The following is a 26094-nucleotide window of genomic DNA, read 5'->3' as shown; positions in this document are numbered from 1 at the left end:
GATAAGCATTGAAAGTTTTTGTCTAGAAAAACTGTTGCTATGGTAACTTGAACTCTTTTTATTGTTACAGTGTATCAGTTATAGGAGAAGATGAGGCCAGACAAGCATTGAGACTGTATGTAGGAGAGAACTGTTGCTATGGTAAAAAGCCCGTAGAAGAATTAACGTTTACAGAATTACAGTCATCTAATGCATTTCATGTAAGGTTATTGGGTAATATTATAGGATTAAACACATTTTTTATACAGGTTATTGATGTGAAAACTGGGGCGATTAACTCACAAACTGAATAAAAGTCCTTTGGACTTTTATGTAAAGTTCGTGAGTCAGCGACCCAGTTTATGCATCAATAACTACTAGAAAAAATGTGTTTAATCTTTATAATTCTTAACCCAAACATTTGCAATTTTTCATTACAATTTTTGGTACATTGGCTACTATTTACCATCAAATGTACAATTGACATTTCGTAACTAAGGAGTTAGCCGCCATATTGACTTTCTGAAATTCATTAATGTTGGATTAATGCAATAAAATCTATAATGAAATAACACCTACCTCAAAAACTTTATTTTAATGAGATATTATCCAAATTTGAAGCATACAAGAAACATAATAATCTTCATCTTGAGAGTGTTCTTTCGTATAACATCAAGTTTTCCCACGATGTTAATGTGGCAAGCTTATTCATGAAATTTCGCAGCATTAATTTCCCAGCATTTTATTTTATTATAAATTTATACATTTTCCAAGCTTTAACGCATAATTTCTTTTTGTTATTCATTAGAACAGAAATAACAGAAATGTATTTGTTTTTTCAACCTCAGTTTGCTTGAACCCCTTGGTCTCATGCGTCTGTATCGTGCATGAATAGATCATAGTGTAGGTTACGAAAATACTTTCGGCAACATGGTCTATCGAAGTGTAAACCAAAGGTAAAAATCGGACCAATACAATTCAAGTATTTGTAGGTATGCAAATAATATTTTTAAGAATTATAGCTTAATGTGTGCTTTGTTGTGGTCATAATATTGAGAGAAATATCATGCAGTAGTTTTTGAACTGCTTTTAAATTGCCATTATTAATTTATAAAAATTAAATTCTCATTTTTACAAAAGAATAAAGTCTACATGAACAGCTTGTTACATTTGCGTGAAAAAAACGCATTACGTTTGCATGAAATTTACCTGTTAAAGAGTCACTGCGTTTGCACGGATTAATTAAAAAAAAAAATCTTGACTTTTTATAAACAAATAATGATTTCTAAAATTCAACAGATTTATTTTTAATTAAAAAGAAAAAAAATGAAATTAATTTAAACTAGCTGTTTTATCAGCCATCTTACAGATACATGTTAATGACTGAGCTGTATTCACCAATTGTCCACCCAGATGCAAGTTGAAAGTCCACTAACAAGATGATCTCCTTCTTTTTATTTTCATCTATGAGATAAATAAAGGAAAAAAGTCCTTGATTTTTTATGGGTATTCTTTATATAGATACTAAGTTGAAAAATGGAGACATTTCCTAGAAATGTGCAAATGTAGAATTATGACTGACCGAGAATGTAAATTGTTACTAACGAGCACAATGAAACCTTTCTTCAGTACAATAATTCTAATGATGGGATCGTGATTTTCACATGTGCTTCAAATCTCGCACTTTTGTGTGACTCAAATGATGAATATTTTTTTATTGAAAACAGAAATGGAAATGCTTGTAAAGTGCAAAGATAATCTCAAAATTCAGTTTGCTGTTCCACAATTTTTTGTCTCTCCTGCTACGAAAGTGGCAGTCTGCGAGACTTAGGTATTACTATCTGGCGGAGGCGTAAACTATTTTTATAAAGCTTCATATTTCAGAAGATAGAAGACCTGGATGCTTCATATCTTTATGCAGATACCTTATGTTACGGTGTTTCCATCTGTCATATGTCCATTGTCCTTGACCTCATTTTCATGAAGCGACTGCTTGAAAAAAAAATATATTTTTTTTTGTCATGTGAATTTCTCACTTATTATTAGTAATAGGATAACGATATTTGGTATATGGGTTCCTTGCAACGTCTACATGTCCGCCAGACAGGGTACACCTGACCTCAACCTCATTTCATGGATCAGTGATTAGGTCCATTTCTCAAATACTATAAGCAGTAATATGTGGTGTATGGAATGTGTCAGTCTTGGAGATTTCATCTGACCTTGAAATCATTTCATGGTTCATTGGTCAATGTTAAGTATTTGTGTTTTGGTCTGATTTTCAAGTACTATAAGCAATAGGTCAACTATATTTGGTGTATGGAATGATTGTTAGGTGTACATGTCTGTCTGTCAGATATCATCTGACTTTGACCTCATTTTCGTGGTTCATTGGTCAATGTTAAGTTTTTGTGTTTTGGTCTGTTTTTCAAATACTAATAGTAATAGGTCAGCTATATTAAGTGCATGGAATAACTGTAAGGTGTACATGTCTGTTTGGCAGGTATAATCTGACCTTGTCCCCATTTTCATGGTTCATTGGTCAATGTTGAAGTTTTTGTGTTTTGGTCTGTTTTTCAATTACCATAAGCAATAGGTCAACTATACTTGGTGTTTAAAAAAATTGTAAGGTGTATATGTTTGTCTGACAGGATTTATCTGACCGTTAAGTTTATGTGATACTTTTAGTAAAACCTTTATCTAACATAAAATCAATGGTCAGTAAATCAGGCAAGACATTTCAGCGTGTGCACTCTTGTTGAAATTTCAAACTGGGGAAATTTCCAACCAATGTTATCTGAAATCATTAGGGTACAAGCAACAGGCAAGGACTGATTTATATATGGTTCCTGTAGATATCATATACATGTATACTGTGTTTTATTCATGACTGTATAGTTTGAATGTTTCTTTCCAGGATATTCACTGTATTTTTTTCAAAGATTTTCTTTTACATACATGTAAATGTAGTACTTTTTAATGATTATATAAGGGAATAAAGACTACTCCTCTAATATAAATAATTATCAATATAAGAAATAAGAAGATGTAGGATGATTGCCATTTCATGATCCAAACGAAAAACAAATATGATAGACAACAACCAACAACATAACTCATTTGCCTTAAAAAAAATGTAGAATTCAGGTTATTTTCAGGATTAAATCACAAGTAAAAACTCAGGTAAATTACAGGTATATTCCAAAAACATAACAACATTTCTTGGCACAAAAGTAATGCTTGTCATATTCAAATTTGTGCAAATGTAGGTAAGGCTGCCACCGTGCCCTCAATATATGAATTTGAGCAGTTACTTATAGGCAAATTATATAGTATTTAAGTGCTATGGAAAAACATAAATTATTTGGGTGAAAGAAGGGAGACAGTAAAGACCTTCAAGGATTGGAGACAAGTTCTGAAGGATAAACTTTGGGGCCATTCTTAAATTCTTATTGGAACATAACTTTGCATGGAATTTCGTTGGAAAAACGTACATACAACATACTTGTTAAAATGCTCCAGAGACTGAACATGCAAATTTAAGTTTGAGTTAAAGTAACTTGTAGCTATATATAAAAATGAGGAATGGTAATATGATTGCCAATGATACAACTATCCATAGACCAAAGATAAAGATGTAAACAATTAAAAAGTCACTATATGACCTTCAACAATGAGCAAAGCCTATACCTTATAATAAGCTTTAAAAGGCTGAGATATAACAATTTATGAAACATTAAAAGGAGAAAACCAACACCCTGATTTAATACTACAACAATGAATCAAAAACTGATAGCAACCATCAACAAACACTGGATTACAGGTTCCAAGCTGGACTTTTCTTTATGCTAAATACTCAAAGATAATTAGGATTGACAGTGAAAAATGTTGGAGTATAGGTATAGGTAACAAATAAATTAAATAGCAACCAAACACAAAAACTAAACGACATGTAGACTAGAGGTCAAAAATTGGTGTCAATTGAATAAGTAAAGCTGTGAATAAAAAACATTAGCCTGTTTTGTCTAAATCACATAAACAATGTGAATAATAAAGTTGGTTGTTATGGAAATTCAAGAATGATTCTGCAGAAATAGTTGCACAAATGCTGTCAAAATTTTTTCAGATTAGTATGTGAGCTTCTTGTTGCTGTCATTGAAAACATTTTTACATAAATTTCACATCCCTAAGTATGTATATACCCAGTGATGGTGATTAAGAATGCCTTGAACCCCTAGATACTCATCAGATTTATATTTTTACAGTATAGTTTAGACACATTCACAGAAGCACGATCCACAGAATGGGATTTTGTACCATATATGGGTAAGTATGAGTTATAAGAATAAGGATAATTGGCCAACTTAAATTAATCAGTAGATTTTTATCCAGCTAGTTGAAAATAATTAGGCGGATGGGAGCATTTTATTTTTTAAACTCACCTTTCCAAAGGAAATGTGAGCTTTTGCCATCACTTGGCGTCCGTTGTGTCCGTCGTCGTCCATCCAGTGTAAATTATTTCAAACATCTTCTCCTCTGAAACCACTGAACCAATTCCAACCAAACTTAAGCTGAATGATCCTTAGGGTATTTTAGGGAATAAACCTTGTGTTTAATTTTTCTGTTTCGTCAAAAAACATGGCCGCCATGGCTAAAAATAGAACATAGGGGTAAAATGCAGTTTTTGGCTTATATCTCAAAAACTAAAGCATTTAGAGCAAATCCTACTGGGTAAAAATGTTCATTAGGTCAAGGTCTACCTGCCCTGAAATTATCAGCCAATCTGATTTTTAGGTTATTGCCCCTGAATTGATGATTTTAAGGAAATTTTGCAGTTTTCAGTTATTATCTTGAATATTATTATAGGTTAAGATAAACTGTAAACAGCAAAAATGTTAAGCAAAGTAAGATCTACAAATAAGTTTATCTGACCAAAATTGTCAATTGATCCCTTTAGGAGTTATTGTCCTTTAAAGACAATTTTTCACAATTTGTTCATCTAGTTTGCTTACTTTAAAAAATCTTCTCCTTTGAAACTGCTGAATCAATTTCAGCCAAACTTGGACTGAATGAGTGTCAGAGTATCTAGTATAAATTTTATATTTTATTTCCTTGTACGTCAAGAAACATAGCCAATAGGGGTAAAATGCATATTTTTGCTTTTGAAGAAAATATGACAGATACGAAGAACATTTTAATGGCATTTTTAAGCCACTCATTAATATATATTGAAAAGCAAAAATAATCATTGATGAAAGATTTAAGCAAAAAAATATAGGTAAGCGATTCAGGCTCTTGAGAGCCTCTTATTTATTTTTATTGTGTTCTTCACATGCAAGGGTAATAATAAGATTATATCATGTATGTATTACGAATTCTGCATACTTTTTCAAATTCTAAAATAAATATTTCTGATTAGCAACCACTGTTTGCTTTAGAAACCTTTTTTCAGTAAGTAGCAAAAATGTGGAGAAATGCTCTCTTTTGGACTACCTACATCAAATTTCTGTTGCTTTCTAAGCTATGGTTTACAGTGCCCATGAGCATTGGTGTGAATCACAAGTTTTATGAGTACAGAGTAAAATGAAAACTCAAACTTATGTCAAAAATCCAGGGTTGATGCTTTTGATTCTTTTGTAAAGTGCAAATATAATTTTTATTAACTAGTTATAAACAGAGAGTTGATGAATTCTTCTAATTTGCATAAATATGGGAAAGTTAATATTTTCCTGTCAGAAATTCTAAAAATTATTTCTATAAAAATTAAATAAATGATCACAAAATGCCATTAACCATTGCTTAAAGATGAGTTTTGAAAACAAGGACAGACTGACAGACAAAAAAATTCGTAAGGGTTCCGCGGAACCCAGTGTCTCGCCTACTTTTTGCTGTTAATCACAGGCTCAGCAAAAATGAGGAAAAAAATTAATAAAAATATTCCTCTCTATACTATCTTTTGATTGTAAGTAGCTTCTGTCCAAGTTTGGTAAAAATCCAGGATAGTTTATGAATCTAATAAATGTTTTAAAAACTTAAACTGCAGACTGTATGTAATGTTAACTGGAAGAAAAACTAAGTCCATTTATAAGTAAAATACGGAAAAAATGGAACAAAATTTCCTTCTAGATACTAGCTTTTGATCATAAACAAGCTTCTGTCTAAGTTTGGTACAAATCCAGGATAGTTTAAGAAAGTTGTTAAAATTTTAAAAACTTTAACCACAGAGTGAATGTAATGTTAACTGGCAGAAAAACTAAGTCCATTTATAAGTAAAATACGGAAAAAATGGAATTTTTTTTTTACAAAATTTACTTCTGGATACTAGCTTTTAATCATAAACAAGCTTCTGTCCAAGTTTGGTACAAATCCAGGATAGTTTAAGAAAGTTGTTAAAATTTTAAAAACTTTAACCACAGAGTGAATGTAATGTTAACTGGCAGAAAAACTAAGTCCATTTATAAGTAAAATACGGAAAAAATGGAATTTTTTTTTTACAAAATTTACTTCTGGATACTATCTTATGATCATAAACAAGCTTCTTTCCAAGTTTGGTAGAAATCCAGGATAGTTTAAGAAAGTTATTAAAATTTTAAAAACTTTAACCACAGAGTGAATGTAATGTTTCCTGGCAGAAAAACTAAGTCCATTTATAAGTAAAATACGGAAAAAATGGAATTTTTTTTTTACAAAATTTACTTTTGAATATTATCTTATGATCATAAACAAGCTTCTGTCCAAGTTTGGTAGAAATCCAGGATAGTTTAAGAAAGTTATTAAAATTTCAAAAACTTTAACCACAGAGTGAATATTTGTGGACGCCGCCGACGACAACGACGCCGACGACGAAGACGACGACGACGACGGAATGTAGGATCGCTATGTCTCGCTTTTTCGACAAAAGTTGAAGGCTCGACAAAAACGAAAAAAAATGAGGAAAAAGAACTAACAGACATATACAACAAAGTTGAACAAACACAGGAATAAACTAACAAACAAAAAATTAACTAAGGGGTTAAAAAAGAGCTTGCTCACCCAATCCTATGCAGTGCAAACAATGTTAAAGTTAAGCTATAAAAGGTATTCGCTTCAAAGTTCATCTACACCAAAGGTCTAGCGTGTGCTTGTGTCATCACTGGGAGTCTGTTTTTAATCCTTGAAATAGATATTTACCTCAAAAATCACTGGACCAATTTAAATCAAACATAGACTGCATCATCCTTATGGAGTATATTTCAAAACTTACCATGTCAAATGACCCTGTTATCAAACCCAACATGATCAAATGCCAAAAAATTGCAAAAAAACGATATCCTCCAAAAATCTTTTAAAAAATCTAATGGACTAATTATATCAAACTTGAAGAAAACAATTCCATTTTGAGCTTCTTTAAAAAGAATGATGGTTGATGAACCTATCTGGTTAAATGTGGCTGTCATCATTATTAAAACTAAGAAGTTTGACAAAATAGCAATATAAAAAAATTCAGAAAAATCATTTGAAACCTTTGGTTAAATAATACTCTTATGATCCTCTTTAATAATTATGGGCAATGACCAGTTAGCTCGTAAATATAGTTTGATTCAAAATGTAGAAGATGAAATTAATATGAGTAATGTATGGGATTCTATACAGACTTTTGAAAAAGAATCTTGGCATCATGAAGTATGGAATGATAAAAATAATGTCAATGGTAATAAATTAAGATTTTATAGATTGTTTAAAACTTGTATTGGTACGGAGCCTTATGTAAAGGTAGTTAATAATAGATGCCACCGACGTATTTTGTCACTTTTCAGAGCTGGTTCGTTACAACTTAAAGTTGAAACAGGTCGATATGCTAGACCACCAGAACCTCTACAAGACCGTTTATGTATTTTTTGTGATAGTGGCCAAATTGAAGATGAAAAACACTTTCTTTTTAATTGTTGTTTTTACTCTGATATCAGACATGAATTTTATGCCAAAGCCTGTCTTTTAAATGTTGATTTTGATTATTTATGCGATATTGAAAAACTTCGTTATCTTATGTGTAATGAGAATATGGTTCCTCTTTTAGCTAGTTCCCTTTATTATATGTTTTACCGACGTAAACATGTCATCTAGAAATATATATGTTTTTTATTTATTTTTTTTTTTTATTTATGAAATACTTTTTAAATGTAACAAAGTTGTCCTTTTATGTATGTATTAGATGTTTGTTTTAATGATAGTGTCTCAAAAGTCGTTTTTGGCTGGCATCCTTTTACTAAATGTTAGGTTCTTATGATTTTATGTGTATATATATAGATACTGTAATGGATGGTGACACTTTAATAAAATAAATCTTATCTTATCCTTATCCACATAAAAAAATTACTGCTACTAAAAAATAAAAGATTGGAACAAAACAAGATTATTATAAAAATCATGTGATTGCTTCCAAAATTTGGTTAAATGATATTTTTATGATCCTCTTTAACAATTATCATTGATGACAGCATCCCCTTTAAAATAAACTTGGCTGCCATCATAACTAAGAATTTAAAAGGGACAAGAAAATTCTGTCAAATCATACAAAGTATTGAATGCTTTGAATCTTTTGCTTATATTGACCATCCCTTTTGTACCTGCGATATATGCCTGCTTGGTGTAAAGTTTAAGAAGACTATTAGATGGACCAGAGAACAGATTATCCCTGTTCCAAGGGATGTAAATGCTTATGTAGTATAAAGTTTTGTTTTGACCTTTCAGGAGGACCATTAGATGGACCAGAGAATGGACCAGCCCCTGGTCCATGGGATGTACCTGCTCAGTGTAAAGAATTATTTAAAGATGAAAAGAGAGATTTAGAAGTTCCACATACAGCTACAACTAAAGTAAGATAGGGGTGTTACATTAAAGACCAAATGTTGTTCAAATAGAATAGAAATTTCAAAAATATGTAAATATAAAAATAAGAAGAAGTGGTAAGATTGCAAATTATACAACTCTCCACCATAGACCAAATGACATAGAACTTAACAACTGTAGGTCACTGTATGGCCTTCAACAAGGAGCAAAACCCATACCACATAGTCAGCTATAAAATTCCTCTAAATGGCAAATGTAAAACAATTCAAAGGAGAAAAAGTTTGCATCTAAGATAATGGAAAAGAAAAGATAATATCTTATGAATATTCGAGATTTTAAGATAGAAAGATAGCATAAACATAATTGGTCTTCAAAATTAGATTTTAATTTTAGAATAATGTAAAGTATTGAAAAATAAATTTGTTCGTTTTTGAATAATATCAGAAATAAAGTTTGTTGTTACAATAGAAATTCCAGGATGGTAATGCAGGTATATTAAACAGATGCTGACATCTATTTAATCATTGATCACAATATTTTCAGTTCTGAAATTATATTACAGATGCAATACAGATATATATATATATATAATAAACTTTTCAAAATTTAATCGCACTATGAAAATAAAGGAATTTATTGTTGATGTATGATTCACAAATTATTTTTTTTTAATTTTAGCCTTGCCACAATTGTTTTGCAGTTGGTTTTGTAAGATGTTGGCACTGCCATGGTAGAGGACAGGTAAGCTAATGTAAAAAGTTTACCTAGGGCTCAATTATTGTTTCTCCTGCATATCATGATGGAGAAAAACATATAATTAGTCTCCCGCAGCTAGGCGAAATGGCATTAAGTGTTACCCTTGTCCGTCAGTCCATACATCCATACGTACGTCCCAAAATTAGTTTCCGTTCTCTAACTTTAGTTTGCCTGAACCAAAAGTTATAAAACTTATACACAATGCTTATTACCATAAAACACAGATCAAGTTTGAATTTGTGTAGTGTCACTTTTACAGTTCTCTAATTATGTCCCTTTTTAATGTTATATGCATGCGGGGACATCATCTGTGTTCCATGGAAACATTCTCCATTTATTTTTTCATGCTTTTTCCATTTTTCTTTTTTACAAAAGTCATTTGAAATGAGTTTCTGGTAATTATTATGCTGAAGAAATTTTTGAACAAATGCATGCATATATAATGTACTAATTCCTCTGTGTATGTTTTACCACTTATTATGAATCCATAACGTATAATAAACAAAAAAAATAATTCATTAGGCGAGTGATCATCAAAAACAATGGCTGCTTATTAACTTTCGGGTTTTGAGGCCAAAGTATAACGATTGTGACACTTTAACAATCAACACAGAAAGGTAAGCACATGTATAGTAAGTAAGATTTTATGATAGAGCGATGTTTTTTTGTTTTTATGCCCCCACCGTAGCTAAGGGGGCATTAAGTTTTACCCTTGTCCATCTGTACGTACGTCCCAAAATTGGTTTCCGTTCTCTATCTTTGTATTATTGGAGAATTAAGGAAAGGTTTTTATGCCCCCGCCGAAGCAGAGGGGGCATTAAGTTTTACCCTTGTCCGTCTGTCCGTACATATGTCCCAAAATTGGTTTTCGTTCTCTAACTTAAGTTTGCCTCAATCAAATGTTATGAAACTTATACACAATGCTTATTACCACAAAATACAGACCAAGTTTGAATTTTGGTAGCATCACTCTAACCGTTCTAGAGTTAAGCTCTTTTATCAATGGAAAAATTACAAATTTTTTAGTTTCCATTCTCTAACTTAAGTTTGCCTCAACCAAATGTTATGAAACTTATACACAATGCTTTTTACCACAAAACACAGATCAAGTTTGAATTTTGGTGGCGTCACTTAAACTGTTCTAAAGTTATGCCCCTTTATAAACGGAAAAATTGCAAAATTTTTAGTTTCCGTTCTCTAACTAAAGTTGCCTCAACCAAATGTTATGAAATTTATACACATTGCTTTTTACCACAAAACACAGATCAAGTTGAAATTTGGTGGCGTCACTTTAATAGTTATCATATTATGCCCCTTTATAAATGGAAAAATTACAAAATTTTTAGTTTCCTTTCTCTAACTTAAGTTTGCCTCAACTAAATGTTATGAAACTTATACACAATGCTTATTACCACATTACTCAGATCAAGTTTGAGTTTTAGTGGCATCACTTTAACCATTCTAGAGTTATGCCCTCTATAAATGGAAAAATTACAAAATTTTTAGTTTCCGTTCTTTAACTTAAGTTTGTTTCAACCAAATAGTATGAAACTTATACACAATGCTTATTACCACAAAATACAGATTAAATTTGAACTTTGGTAGCATTACTCTAACCGTTCTAGAGTAATGCCCCTTTATCAATGGAAAAATTACAAAATTTTTAGTTTCCATTCTCTAACTTAAGTTTGCCTCAACCAAATGTTATGAAACTTATACACAATGCTTATTACCACAAAACACAGATCAAGTTTGAATTTTGGTGGCGTCACTCAAACTGTTCTTGAGTTATGCCCCTTTATAAATGGAAAAATTGCAAAATTTTTAGTTTCCGTTCTCTAACTTAAGTTTGTCTCAACCAAATCTTATGAAACTTATACACAATGCTTATTACCACAATATACAGATCAAGTTTGAATTTTGGTAGCGTCACTCTAACCGTTCTAGAGTTATGCTCCTTTATAAATGGAAAAATTACAAAATTTTTAGTTTCCTTTCTCTAACTTAAGTTTACCTCAACCAAATATTACGAAACGTATACACAATGCTTATTACCACAAAACACAGATCAAGTTTGAGTCTTAGTGGCATCACTTTAACCGTTCTAGAGTTATGCCCCTTTATAAATGGAAAAATTACAGAATTTTTAGTTTCCTTTCTTTAACTAAAGTTTGTCTCAACCAAATATTATGAAACTTATACACAATGCTTATTACCACTAAATACAGATCAAGTTTGAATTTTAGTGGCATCACTCTAAACTTTCTAGACTTATGCCCCTTTATCAATGGAAAAATTACAAAATATTTAGTTTCAGCTCTCTAACTTAAGATTGCCTCAACCAAATGTTATGAAACTTATACATAATGCTTATTACCACAAAATACAGATCAAGTTTGAATTTTGGTAGCATCACTCTAAACTTTCTAGACTTATGCCCCTTTATAAATGGAAAAATTGCAAAATTTTTAGTTTCCTTTCTTTAAAGGGAAAATTCGCGATTTTTTACTTTTCATCTTATTATGTTCATAATACCATAAAAAACATATTCACCAAGTTTTATCTGGATATGAACACTAATAAAGAAGAAAATTGGGAATTAATAATTTAATTTATTCGAACTTCCTGACTTATGTGACGTAGTTTAAGTCTTTTTGCATGCCGGGAGTGAATAAATCTCATTGTAAATCTTGTTCGTTAATCATCTAATAACGCGATTGAAAGCGCATCGACGACTGTTGGTGTAGCTATTAACCAACTAATAATTGAGAAAGTAAAGTGATCAGCCGTGCAACTTTCAAAATTAAAATGTACGATTTATATTTAAAGGATTTCTGATATGATTATAGTAATAAAAGTAAATCATACAATAGAATATATTTTTATGAATTTTTTTTCCGACGGATATTTTGAACAAACATATATAACTGATACTGTTTTAAAAATGCATGTTTGTATTCTCACCTGAAGGCTTTTACTTCAGTCTAGCAAACATTTTTCACTAGTACTGTGTAAATACAATGTGTATTGTACTGTGACACTTAGTGACTACCTGTTGAATGCGTGGTTAAATTCAAGGTAATTAAAAGATTAGCATTCTGTAATTCTATTCTTTTGATCTTCACTCAGTGAATTTTAGCCAACATGGTGTGAACAACATTTCGTATGAATGATAAAAACATTAATTATTTGGGGAGGAATATGGTGGCAAATACCTGAATCGCCGTTATATATATCTTTTATATTTTGCGTAAGCTTAATTTTATAATAGATAGGTGAGTATTTTGTTGTAACATCGAAATTCTGTATTACTTTCAATTAAATAATTTTATAAATAAAAATGGCCCACGAAAACGAGCGTATAAACCAAACACTGTACTTACTTTTTTCAAATTATCATGGGTATTAACCTGGAATATTTCAATGTTTAACGAACATTATCGTGGTTACATGATTAATATAGCTTGGTCCGTCCACAGCGATCTACATTTACATAATCGGGAATGCCCTTATTAAAATATTTAAAATCTCACAACGTATACATACTTTAGCTATTTGACCAACGATGTTTAAAAAAAATAACAGAATCAATATAACGTCAACTTTCCTTTTTTGAATGGAGACAGACTGGTGGAATCAATTTTCAATGTGTTTTATATCTTGTACCTTTGAAAGACGTATCATTCATTCATAAACCCACTCTATACCAGAGACATATATGTCAGTCTTAACTGACAAGAATACACCTCAAGCGGACAAGCAGTATATTCTTTAAATTTCTGTGATTTAATACGAAGAAAGAAAAAAATCCCGAAATTAATTTGATGCTTTGATACTCAATATTTTTCCTGGAAAATAGTCACATCCTCGTTTGGTCTGAAAATAAGATAAGAATTTGGTATACAGAACATGCAGATGTGTGAATGTCATAAAACCTTATCAGAAACCAATGTGAACCTGTATACGTAAGACCTCATGGGACGTCACCTAACCACATACAGGTAATATACAAGTAGCTCTGTTATACCCGGAAATGTCAAGGTAGATCACTACCGATACAGAATGTACCAATGCAAAGAAAATTCTGATGATTGTGAAGCGTGACCATTCATGATTTTAGAGGAGTCTTAGGTGGAAATTGCCGGTACGATTTAAATTCTGACTAGATTTTTTTCTCTCAATTTAAATCACTGAACTAAAAAAAAGAAACCAACGTCCAAGATCAGAATTATTAATGTAAATTCATAAATACAACGTTCTTATTTTGAAACTTTCAATATACTTTACCTCCAACCACCGCCCCACTCCCAACCTGGGAACAGTATATCTAACATTACAATGTTTGTGTACCTGCCCAAATAAAAAAAAAAAAAAAGAAGAAAAAAGAAAGAGATGAACGGTAAGTCACATCAGATTCAAATATTTATATGGTTGATTGTCGTTAACTAGAGATGTATAGTTACATGTCTCTGCGTTAACTTATAAGAATGACAGGAAAGCATATACTTGAAATAGATTTATGATGAATAATATGCAACTGCGGCACCCCTTTTTGTCAAAGTGTACATGCATGTATTTTAATGACTGTCCGTTATTTCGATTAAGAATGACAATTGTACGTGAAATTCTATAGTTGCCAGTGAGACTTTCTTTTACCAGATATGCGACTTTTCGTATTTATATTTTCTCTCATATTACTCTCATTTAATATTTTATGCATAAGTGCAATATTTGGGAATAGTTTATTCCCCCCACAAGCCAACTAAATAAATTAATCAACCATCTAGCTAATCAGACGTTAATACAAATACTATCAGTCTATCGGGAGTGAAGTTTCTTTATTTCTTCAAATAGATTTTTTGGGGATCATTAGTGTACGTCCAGTGGCATATATATTACATGCATGTCGGAACAGGAAAGTTAGCATAATGTACTTTTAGAACCATATGTTCACATCATTATACATTATACTCATCAATTGTGGTGATGACGACGAATTTCTTTAACTGTTCGAGAACAATCTAAATGAAATATAAATCTGTGATTTTACTATGTCCATAACTTCGATGAACCAAAGCAAGTAAGATATCAACCTGTATGTAAATCAAATTGGTTCTGGATGTTTCTCTGTTATATTCAAAAACATGTATATATTTTTAATTGCGACTATCTATAGTTCCGTAACTTTCTATCTAGGCGTATTAACCAATGATCGAGAAGTGCGTACATTTTTGTTAAATCAATATTTGTATGTTTCAAAATGTCCATCATTATTGACAACGAGTATATACTTACATTTCCACAATTTACCCTTGGAAAAATTTTATCAAATCTTTTTTTGGAATTATTTAGATTTTCATAAATATCATTCTTTACACCAGAAATGTTATTTATAAACAAGCGTATGTGTTTAGTAATGACTAGTATATCACTATCGGACACGCAAGACAAAGATGTATATTACACCTGATAGCTTCAAAATGGAAAGTTACAAGTTATCGGCCGTGTACACTGATCAATACCCTTAGAAATGAAGGGATGCATGAACTTGCTTTATGTATTTGTGTAATAAGAGTTTTTAAGCCTGACAGGAAATCGCATGAATACCTGGACGTGTCACCTCACAATACCTCTGGGAATAATTCCTTTATCCACGCTGGTGATCAGATAAGGGAAGGTCTGAATTTATTTAAATAATTAGATATAAGAAAATGTGGTATGAGTGCTAATGAGACAACTCTCCATCCAAGTCACAAATTGTCAATTTATAAAAGTAAACCATTATAGGTCAAAGTACGGTCTTCAACACGGAGCCTTGGTTTTTAACATCAAAGTTTATTACATAAAAGAATTATGAACAAATTAGATTTTCGAAAACAATTATACACGGGACACTTATTTATGACTTTGAGCTTTGACTTTTGAACTAATTCCCATATAAATTTCTTGTTTCAAAACTTAGTTAAAACAAGGATTTGTATAGTAACAAATACAAATCCTTGGTAAAAAAATACAGTTTAAATACGACAGACCATAGTTATTTAAAAAAAATAATTACATTTTCCGTATCATGTTAGTTAGGAAAGGGTGCACAACCATGTCTATTATAATCATTTTTGTTACCCGGGAAACTGTTTATGCTTTTCTTGTCGGATAAAAAAACTGTACGCTTGACAAGATATCGACACGCAATTACGACTACGTTAGGTTACTGCTGGTTTTGGTCCTTTGTGGTTTATAGATATATCGTGGTTTCTAAACCGAGAAGATGTCAAAATGGCCGCATGCAGAGAATTGATACTCTAAATTTAAAATCGATGGTGATCTCTTATATAGCAGAATAAAACTTTAATATTTATGAATTTGTGCTTTTTTATACAGAATGAACATAATATCAATTTTTCATTTTTTTGCGAAGTTTCCCTTTAACTTAACTTTGTCTCAACCAAATATTATGAAACTTATACACAATGCTTATTACCACTAAATACAGATCAAGTTTGAATTTTGGTAGCATCACTCTAAACTTTCTAGACTTATGTCCCTTTATCAATGGAAAAATTACAAAATATTTAGTTTCCGCTCTCTAACTTAAGATTGCCTCAACCAAATGTCATGAAACTTATACATAATGCTTATTACCACAAAATACAGATCAAGTTTGAATTTTGGTAGCATCACTCTAATTGTTCTAGAGTAATGCCCCTTTATCAATGGAAAAATTACAAAATATTTAGTTTCCGCTCTCTAACTTAAGTTGGCCTCAACCAAATGTTATGAAACTTAAACACAATGCTGATTACCACAAAACACAGATCAAGTTTGAATTTTGGTGGGGTCACTTAAACTGTTCTAAAGTTATGCCCCTACATAAACGGAAAAATTGCAAAATTTTTAGTTTTCGTTCTCTAACTTAAGTTTGCCTCAACCAAATGTTATGTAACTTATACACAATGCTTTTTACCACCAAATAAAGATCAAGTTTGAATTTTGGTGGGGTCACTTTAACCATTCTAGAGGTATGCCCCTTATAAATGGGAAAAAAATGCAAAATTTTTAGTATCTGTTCTCTAATTAAAGTTGCCTCAACCAAATGTTATGAAACTTATACACAATGCTTTTTACCACAAAACACAGATCTAGTTGAATTTTGGTGGCATCACTTTAATCGTTATCAAGTTATGCCCCTTTATAAATTGAAAAATTGCAAAATATTTAGTTTCCGTTCTGTAACTTAAGTTTGCCCCAACCAAACATTATGAAACCTTTACACAATACTTATTACCACAAAACTCAGATCAAGTACACATTTGGGTAGCGTCCCTTTTATTGTTCTTGAGTTATGTCCCTTTATAATGTTGTATGCAAGCGGGGGCATCATCTGTGTCCATGGGGACACATTCTCCATTTATTTTTTATATTTTCCATGCAGTTATATTTGTTGATAAAGCTTTTTCATATCAGTTGTTACATGAATTGGTGTATTAAAATTTTTTCTTTCAAAATCATTTAATACCACCTTCCTTTTATGTTAACTTTCTTACTTTTTTTCCTTCACTGTTTTTCTCTTTGCATTTGTGCAGTGTGATTACAGAATTGCTAAAGAGAGGGGTCAAGTTGAAATGGCTGCATATGGAAAATCTGTTGGCAAATTATACTACTAGAAGACAATAAATCACAATAAATATCCTGTTGATTTGGATAACATAAGGGATTTAAAAATGTAACATCCCAGTGACACATAAAAACCTAATATGGGGTACTATAAAATAGACATGTAAATATTGGTTAAGCTTTAAGTCTAAAAGTTGTAAATAAATTCATCAGAGACTATCAAAGATCTGTCATTTACACCTAATATCCTAAAATAAAATACTGGTCATGGATGTCTTTTGTTGTTCTTTTGTGTTGTTGGTAGATTGCTGTGTCATTAACCTTTACCCTAGATCTCCCCTTTATTTACAAAGTTAGTTGTTTTTATTGTGAGTATACATCTAATATTTTTTGCTGGAGGTTGATCAAACCTGAGTTTAAATCTTCCACATATTCATGTGTTTGTAAGAGCTGTGCTATTGGTTTTCATTTGATATATATATCTTAATGGTTTTATTGTATCAGTTTGGGAATTATAAGATTTTTGATTATCTCTGTTTAAATTTATTTGTATTATTTTTAGACTCGGACGATTAAGCACTTATTCTATTGTTCAGACACCTGCCTCTAGTTGTCTTTTGGTTATTTGTGTCATTGGGTTGCTGACTAAATCTCCTTTTATTCATATCAGTCAATCAATCATTGAATTTTCTGTGTTAATTTTACTCATCTTGATCTTGAATAAAATTAATGAAATATACTTAAGGTAGATGTGGTGTCTTTTTCTGAGCATCCCTTCTGGGCATGGTGCAAAAAAAACTTTTTTGGTTTAAAATATTTTACCAAGTATTATTCAATTTACAACAGAACCATTTAAAACTTGAAAATTAAAGATTAAACTAAAGAAAAAATAAATGTTGTTAAGTGTATCTAAAATTTTCCTAAAAATATTTTTAAGGTAGATTGGGTGTCTTTTTCTGAGCATCCCTTCTAGGCATATAGAATTTGAAATTTTCAGAAAATATCCCTTTGAAATCAAGGGCAGATAATTATATTGAATATGATAGGACAATTTGTGTATTTTTTTATTTTCAAGAAAATAAGGCCAGTGACCATTTTCAAAAAAAAATCCCTTTGAAATCAAGGGCATACATGTATAATTATATTGAATATGAAAGGACAATATGTGTTTTTTTTTTAATTTTTTTTAAGGCCAGTGACCCCTTATTTTTATTTGATATTTCAGAAGTATTTATGAAAAGTAGTTCTCTCATTGAGTTTTAACCAATTCTATCATTTCATGTGTATGAAAAAAATAAGTTTATCTAAATAACCCATTTAAAATAACCAAGATTTCGTTAATTTTAATGTATTTTAACGAAAAAACCTGGTCCTTGACTCCCAGTTTTTATATTGAAATTTGAAAGTACATTGACTCAGAAGTCTTTTACAGGAGTTTAACAAAAATCTATTGTTGAACATTTAGATGCCCCAGCTACCTTAACCTTAAAAATATTTAGAACTTTTCTAAAGTTATAAAACACAATAAGTTAGCTTTTATATGCTTGTCCAAGTTACTGAACATTCTGTAGATAGCTGCACTATTTAAAATAGTTTTTCATTTGAAGATAGAATTGTAAGGATTGTAAAATTTGCATTGACTTCTGCTAAAAACGTATTGATTGTATTTAATTTCAGAATAGATGTACAAGTTGTTCTGGATCGGGAAAAAGAATGGATGATGAGGAATGTTCATTTTGTAATGGTACAGGTAAAAGAGAGTAAGTTATATTCTGTAGAATAAAGTATTTTAGAAAAAAATTTCACATCTGGACAACTTCATCATTTTGAAAATAAGTTCATTTTCTGTGGGTCATAGTTTTTAAAATTCTTTGCACATTTTTCCTTTTCTTTAAGATGTTTGCTTTATAAATGCAACACAAGCCAATAAATCCCTTTATTGTCCCCAGAGCAAAGCGTTGCAGGGGACATGCTAATACCAGACGTCCGTCCATCTGGTCTTGTTAGCACTCTCACGTGTACAATTCTTGCCCAATTTTTATGAAACTTGTATCATAGGTTTATATCATCAATGTCTTGGACCAGCTCAATAATCAGTGCCCATTAATTATTATATGCCCGGTTACGGGACGTATTATGGTATACTGTTGTCCATCCGTCCGACTGTCCATCGTCAACATGTCGTACAATAACTTACAAACCCTTTAACCAATTTGCATCAAACTTTGGTGAATTGTTTATATCTATTGACGTGAGCTCCCTTTTGATTTTTATAAATTTCAGATATTACATTTCTGAGTTATGGGCTTCTATTCATTAAAAAAGGGGGATTTAACAGTTTTCGGACAATAATTAGAAAATGTTTTAAGCAGTTTTGGTAAAACTTTGGTGAATTGTTTATATCTATTGACGTAAGATCCCTTTTGATTTTTATAAATTTTATGTTTCCCAGTTATGGGATTTTATTCATAAGAAAGGGGGGGGGGTGATTTTTCAGTTTTTGGATAATAACGCAAAAGTGTTTTGAGCAGTTTTCTTGAAACTTTGGTGAATGGTTTAAATATATTAAAATAACCTCCCTTTAGCTTTTTATAAATTTTTGATATGACATTGAGGAGTTATGGAACTTTATTCTTTGAAAAAGCGACAGGCGTATCTTGCCCTCATGGCAGCTCTTTATTTTTAAAAGAGTTACGCCCCTTGGAAACAATTAATTTTATGGAAAATTGCATTGGTAGCGCTCTCATGTGTACAATTCTTGCCAAAATTTTATGAAACTTATATCATAGGTTTATATAAGCAAAGTCTTGGATGAGTTCGAAAATCCATGCCAATCAATAATTTTTAAAAGAGTTATGCCCTTGGAAACATTAATTATATTGAAAATTTCATCGTGAGCGCTCTCATTTATGCAATTCTTGACAGATTTTTTAGAAACTTATATCATAGGTTTATATTAGCAATGTCTTAGACGAGTTCGAATATCTGTGCCAATCAATTATTTTTAAAAGAGTTATGCCCCTTGGAAAGATTAATTTTATGGAAAATTGCATCGTTAGCAATCTCATATGTTCAATTCTTGCCAGTTTTTTATGAAACTTATATCATAGGTTTATATCAGCAATGTCTTGGACAAGTTCGAAAATCAGTGCTGATCAATTATTTTTTAAAGAGTTATGCCCTTGGAAATATAAATTATATGGAGAATTGCATTGTTAGCGCACTCATATGTACAATTCTTGCCAGATTTTTATGAAACTTAGATCATAGGTTTATATCAGCAATGTCTTGGACAAGTTCGAAAATCAGTGCTGATCAATTATTTTTTAAAGAGTTATGCCCTTGGAAATATAAATTGTATGGAGAATTGCATTATTAGCGCTCTCATATGTACAATTCTTGCCAGATTTTTATGAAACTTAGATCATAGGTTTAAATTAGCCATGTCTTAGACGAATTTGAAAATCAGTGCTGATCAATAATTTTTAAAAGAGTTATGCCCCTTGGAAATATTTATTATATGGAAAATTGCCTTATGAGCGCTCTAATGTGTACAATTCTTGCCAGATTTTTATGAAATTTATATTATAGGTTTATATCATCAATGTACATAAAGAGTTCAAAAATCAGTGCCGATCAATTGTTTTTAAAAGAGTTATGCCCTTTAAAATATTGATTATATGGAAAATTGCAATGTTATCGCTCTCTTGTGTTAAATTCTTGCCAGAATTTTATGAAACTTATATCATAGGTTTATTTCTGCAATGTCTTTGACACTTTTGAAAATAAGTTCTGTTCAAATATTTTTGACGAGTTATGCCCCTTGGAAATATAAATTATAATGGAAATCACATTGCATTTGCTCTGAAGCCTTCATTACTCTTAAAATATTAATAAAAAGTTTTAAAGAACAAAAAAGAAAGTGCTTTTTTTACTGATTACCTTTGTACCTTGGATAGATTAAATATGTGCAACGCGGGGGACATTGGAACTCTGTTCTTTTATTTGTATATATACATCATAGGAGTGATATCTCTAAGAAGCCACTTCTCTCAGTTAGTCAGAATTTCAGGCAGTCGGGTCACAAACTTGATGACTTTAACCGCTTGAAAATCCTAGTGATTGAACAGAACATTCACTGGAGTGATGCCCAGCGACAGGTTCGGGAAACTTTTTTGATAAAGGAACTAAATGTACATCATCCAAACGGCATCAATGTGAAATACTAGCAGTTTTCTTTTTCACTCATTTTGGGATGTATATATACACAGTCACGTCTATTGAGTATTGAGTTTGTTTTATTTTATGATGTTCAAGATTTGGGATTAAATCAATAGACCAAACTTACCTGTATTATTGAGCTATTTTACACAAACAATTAGTATTGTTAAAATTATTGACACTGACGAAGGCTATTTGTTAAGCCGAAATATTTGTCAACACGATTTTATAACATCATCTTCGTATAATATCATCTTGTATAAGTACCTTTGTGCAAATTTTTAGACTTATATAATTTTTTCCTTATCTGCACAGTATCATCTATTCTAGACGATCCGGTACATATCAAATTTGCTGGTTGGTCCTTTTTATAGACTTCTACATTAAGTAATATATATATTCCATAATTATATGTAAATCATGTGCAGATTTGCAATTTACAATTGTATATTTGTTTGTGTAAATTTCCAGTAAAATGAAAGACTTTGCTATGCATATGTAGAAAAGGATAAAACTCCTTTGATCTTTTTTTCTTGTTTGTGATTCTTTTAAAAAAAATTTCAATGTTTTTCCCTTATTTTTACAGTTGTATGACCTGTCACAGTAAAGGCAATGTTATTTGTAAAATATGTCAAGGTCATAGAATACTCAAATACTACATAAAACTGACAATTAAATGGTAAGTACCAATGTATTAGAGTTATGTACTTTGATGGTTGACAGTTTCAGCATTTTAGTAACAATCATTCATTTTTGAAATTTCTGATTTTTGTAAATCCCTTTAATATTTTGTTATACATACAAAAAATCCATTTACTGTCATTATGGGAAATTTACACTTTATACCCGTATTCATGTTGCCCAAATTTGAGGGATCCCATTGTCCTACTTCCCAAGTACATCTATTTGATTAGGACTTTCCATTTTGAATTTTCCTTGGAGTTCGGTATTTTTGTTATTTTACTTTTTACCCTTGTCCGTCTGTACGTACGTACGTACGTCCGTATGTCCCAAAATTGGTTTCCATTCTCTAACTTGAGTTTGCCTCAACCAAATGTTATGAAACTTATACACAATGCTTATTACCACAACATACAGATCAAGTTAGAATTTTGGTAGCATCACTCCAACTGTTCTTGAGTTATGTCCCTTTATAAATGGAAAAATTACAAAATTTTTAGTTTCCTTTCTCTAACTTAAATTTGCCTCAACCAAATGTTATGAAACTTATACACAATGCTTTTCACCGCAAAACACAGATCAAGTTTGAATTTTGGTGGCGTCACTTTAACCGTTCTAGAGTTATGCCACTTTATAAATGGAAAAATTGCAAAATTATTAGTTTCTGTTCTCTAACTTAAGTTTGCCTCAACCATATGTTGTGAAACTTATACACAATGCTTATTACCACAAAATAAAGATCAAGTTTGAATTTTGGTGGGGTCACTTTAATCATTTTTGAGTTATGCCCCTTTATAAATGGAAAAAAATGCAAAATTCTTAGTTTCCGTTCTCTAACGTAAGTTGCCTCAACCAAATGTTATGAAACTTATACACAATGCTTTTTACCACAAAACACAGATCAAGTTGAATTTTGGTGGGGTCACTTCAATCATTATCGAGTTATGCCCCTTTAAAAATGGAAAAATTGCAAAATTTTTAGTTTCCTTTCTGTAATTTAAGTTTGCCCCAACCAAACATTATGAAACCTTTACACAATACTTATTACCACAAAACTCAGATCAAGTACAAATTTGGGGAGTGTCACTTTTATTGTTCTTGAGTTATGTCCCTTTATAATGTTGTATGCAAGCGGGGGCATCATCTGTGTCCATGTTTTTCTAATAATAATTTAAGTAAGCACTAAATTCTCCTTGTTAGGTTCATTTCAATATTGATGAGTTTCCAATTAGTTCTTCCATAGTAATTGGACTTTAATCATAAAAAACAAGTAATTTTTCATATGTCAAGTGACATCTCAAGTTGTCTTTCACTGAATAAGTTTTAAAGTTGACTTTATTGTGCAGTCTTCCCCTAACAAGTGAAAATAGTTTAGGCCATAATTGAAAAGTGATTCTTGCACCATCCAGCAACCAATACAATGACCATTAACTTGGATCAAGGAAATAAATGACAGGACAGAATTAAGAAAGAATGCACCTCCATCGTGTTTATGTAAGAAAAAAATAATATGTTCAAATAAAATCATTTCATTCAATTAATTTCATGGCAACCAACTGAACATTGGCAGTTTTATTGGCTGTAAAGGAGGATGAAAGTAACTTTTTAATTGCTGTTTTAAATTGTTAATCTTAGCTGTCTTTATGAAATTCATATATCTTTTTTGTCATTTGTAAACCTATTTTGTTATTGAAATGATAATTATTCTGACTTGTTACTTTGTAAGACATTACAGTTTAAAAGACCGCAAAGATTTCAATTCTAGAGAAGTCATAAATACCTACAATACATTGTGATAATGAATTCTAACAGATCATTTTAATGTTGACAGGCATAAACATGATGACAACCATATTGTAGAAAGAACAAGTTTACCTGACAAACTTATTAAGAAGGTTGAAGGACAGACTGCTTTTGAAGAAACTTATCCCAGGGTAATTTTTTTTGATTATCATCTTAAATTGAATATGCTGATTTTTCTATTATTATGCTATTGTCATACAGATATCTTCTTTTGCTCATTGATAATGTATGTCCCTGTTTTAAAGTTCCTCCAGTTTTGACAGAATCAATGTTTCATGATATTGAATGTATTGATAAACATTTGTTTAGTAAAATCATCTAATATGTCTTACATGTTTCTGTTGTGTTGTGTGCACATTTTGACCATGAAAAACATTGGATGATCGATTATACAGTACAAATTTCGCGAAAGGCTTCCCAAACTCCGAACACCAAGTTTTTTCTTGGTGTGACACCAGGAAACTCCGACATCCCTCCCTAAATTCTCAGAGAAATTTGGAAGTATTCTCTCCGACTTCCGCGTAAATACGCTACCTTTTGTTTATTGTATTAGCGACATCTCTCCCATTCCGGTGTGATGCGGTGTCACACCAGGTAATTAATTGCCCTAATCCTTCTGATCTATACCGGCACGCGACAGTCAAGGTATGTGAGATTACTTATGTAATTAAACAATTGTATTTCTTGTCTATTGATAATCAGGTTATATTTCTGATTGCTTGAAACAAATAAAAGATTTAAAAGCAAAACATTGTTGTTAATTCTTTCAATTTCACTGTACATTTAAAAATAGTTTTATTAAAAAAAAACTATATTTGATTTTTACCTCGTTTTTTTTCTGGTCAGTAAATTAATATTTAATTTACAAAAGAGATATACTTGTGTAAAAATAAACGGAGACTTACACTGAATAAATGTGGGCAGTTTAAAGGAAAATTACATGTCTCAAAGTTTTGTATGCAAGTAAAAAAGAAAAAACTATTCACCATTCGTTATGCTTAATAAGTCTACGGCATTTTCTCTTTACGATTTGTTGGCATTACTTTAGGATAAATAATTACATTTCGGCTACAACAGGAATACTTCTATAGCTGCATCAACTCGTCGTTGCATAATATTCATTTACGCACAATGAATGTAAACTTGTGTGTTGTATAAAGGACAGTGATTTTTAAATTTTTTAAAAGAAATTAATTGCCGTGGGAAGACGATACACATCTCAGTGATCAACAGTCCGTGGTTGAACTTTAAACTTGACTTGGCTCACAATATTGAATGCTAAAAATAGTGAGATCAATTTTGTCCACGAGATTTTTATTTGGCAGGAAATATTATCACGTAACAGTAAACTCAGGTGACCTTTATGGATGACCATGGGAAAATTCATTCGGGGTTTAAATTTGCTTTGGAATGATCGACATTTGTATGCCTTAAGATTGAGGCTCTAGAAGGTCCTTTTACAATTGATTAACCGGAATCTAAAATATAATCCTTTTCAGAATAAACAAACACCAGCCTTTTAATTTTACTTTTCTCAGTCAACACAGGACATAAACCTGGACATTATTTATACGTCCATAGTCAACAATATACATAAATGGTAGATGAAAACAGGATGCATGTCGTTCAGTTCCTGTTGGGCGTTGGTAGAGATCCTCTATGAAAATGTGTAGATCGTAAAAATCCAATCCACATTTTTTTCACATATTTCTTTCTTGTAGAACACGATATAATTTCATTTAAATATTCTATAGTATTAATTGTTGAAATACTTCTTTTTTTTATTTCGCCAAGGACTTTTAACGAGCAGTAAAATACGGATTGCGCCCATCCAATTTTATTTTAAATAATAAAGGATCAATAACAGATCATAAGAGAGATAAACAACACATGATTTTTTTTTCTTCATATAATTAAATTAGGTTGTGATTATTGTGTTGTGTCTTGGCGGGGAATGTCTCTCAGTGTTGTGTTTTTATGAATATAGGGCACATTGCATACAAAACGTTTTCCCTTCGTTCAACAGAGTTGTCACTTTACAGTTTCTTTTCTGAGTCCAAATATTTCAAGTCGTAATCTACCGAGGTAGTGAAACAAAATATTTTACATTGCAAAATAAATTGAAAGTAACAGAGTTCACTTGTTGATCCGATAAATTAACTCTTGGGTTTAGATTGGACAAATTACCGTAAAAACATCATTTTTTTTTAA

The 26094-nt window shown here is 31.0% G+C and overlaps 1 protein-coding gene across 7 annotated transcripts in view; it reads left to right on the top strand.

Annotated features, from left to right (window-relative positions):
• The window catches only part of LOC127706915 (protein SSUH2 homolog), a 373615-nt gene that overhangs the window by 20984 nt on the left and 326537 nt on the right, over nt 1–26094 (top strand). For all 7 annotated transcript variants that reach the window (XR_007984644.1, XR_007984650.1, XR_007984652.1 and 4 more), the window contains 7 exons: nt 71–200; nt 4245–4305; nt 8710–8834; nt 9487–9549; nt 18856–18938; nt 21986–22078; nt 23912–24014. Coding sequence is in view for 3 of the 7 variants with exons in the window: in XM_052211641.1 (XP_052067601.1) it covers nt 71–200; nt 4245–4305; nt 8710–8834; nt 9487–9549; nt 18856–18938; nt 21986–22078; nt 23912–24014 (658 nt within the window). In the remaining 4 variants the exon portion in view is untranslated. The remainder of the gene's footprint in view (nt 1–70; nt 201–4244; nt 4306–8709; nt 8835–9486; nt 9550–18855; nt 18939–21985; nt 22079–23911; nt 24015–26094) is intronic.

Source organism: Mytilus californianus, unplaced genomic scaffold (assembly GCF_021869535.1).
Source record: "Mytilus californianus isolate M0D057914Y unplaced genomic scaffold, xbMytCali1.0.p SCAF_1, whole genome shotgun sequence".
Lineage (NCBI taxonomy): Eukaryota > Metazoa > Mollusca > Bivalvia > Mytilida > Mytilidae > Mytilus > Mytilus californianus.
The sequence above is the reverse complement of the archived record's forward strand: the minus strand, read 5'-3'. Positions and strand labels throughout refer to the sequence as shown.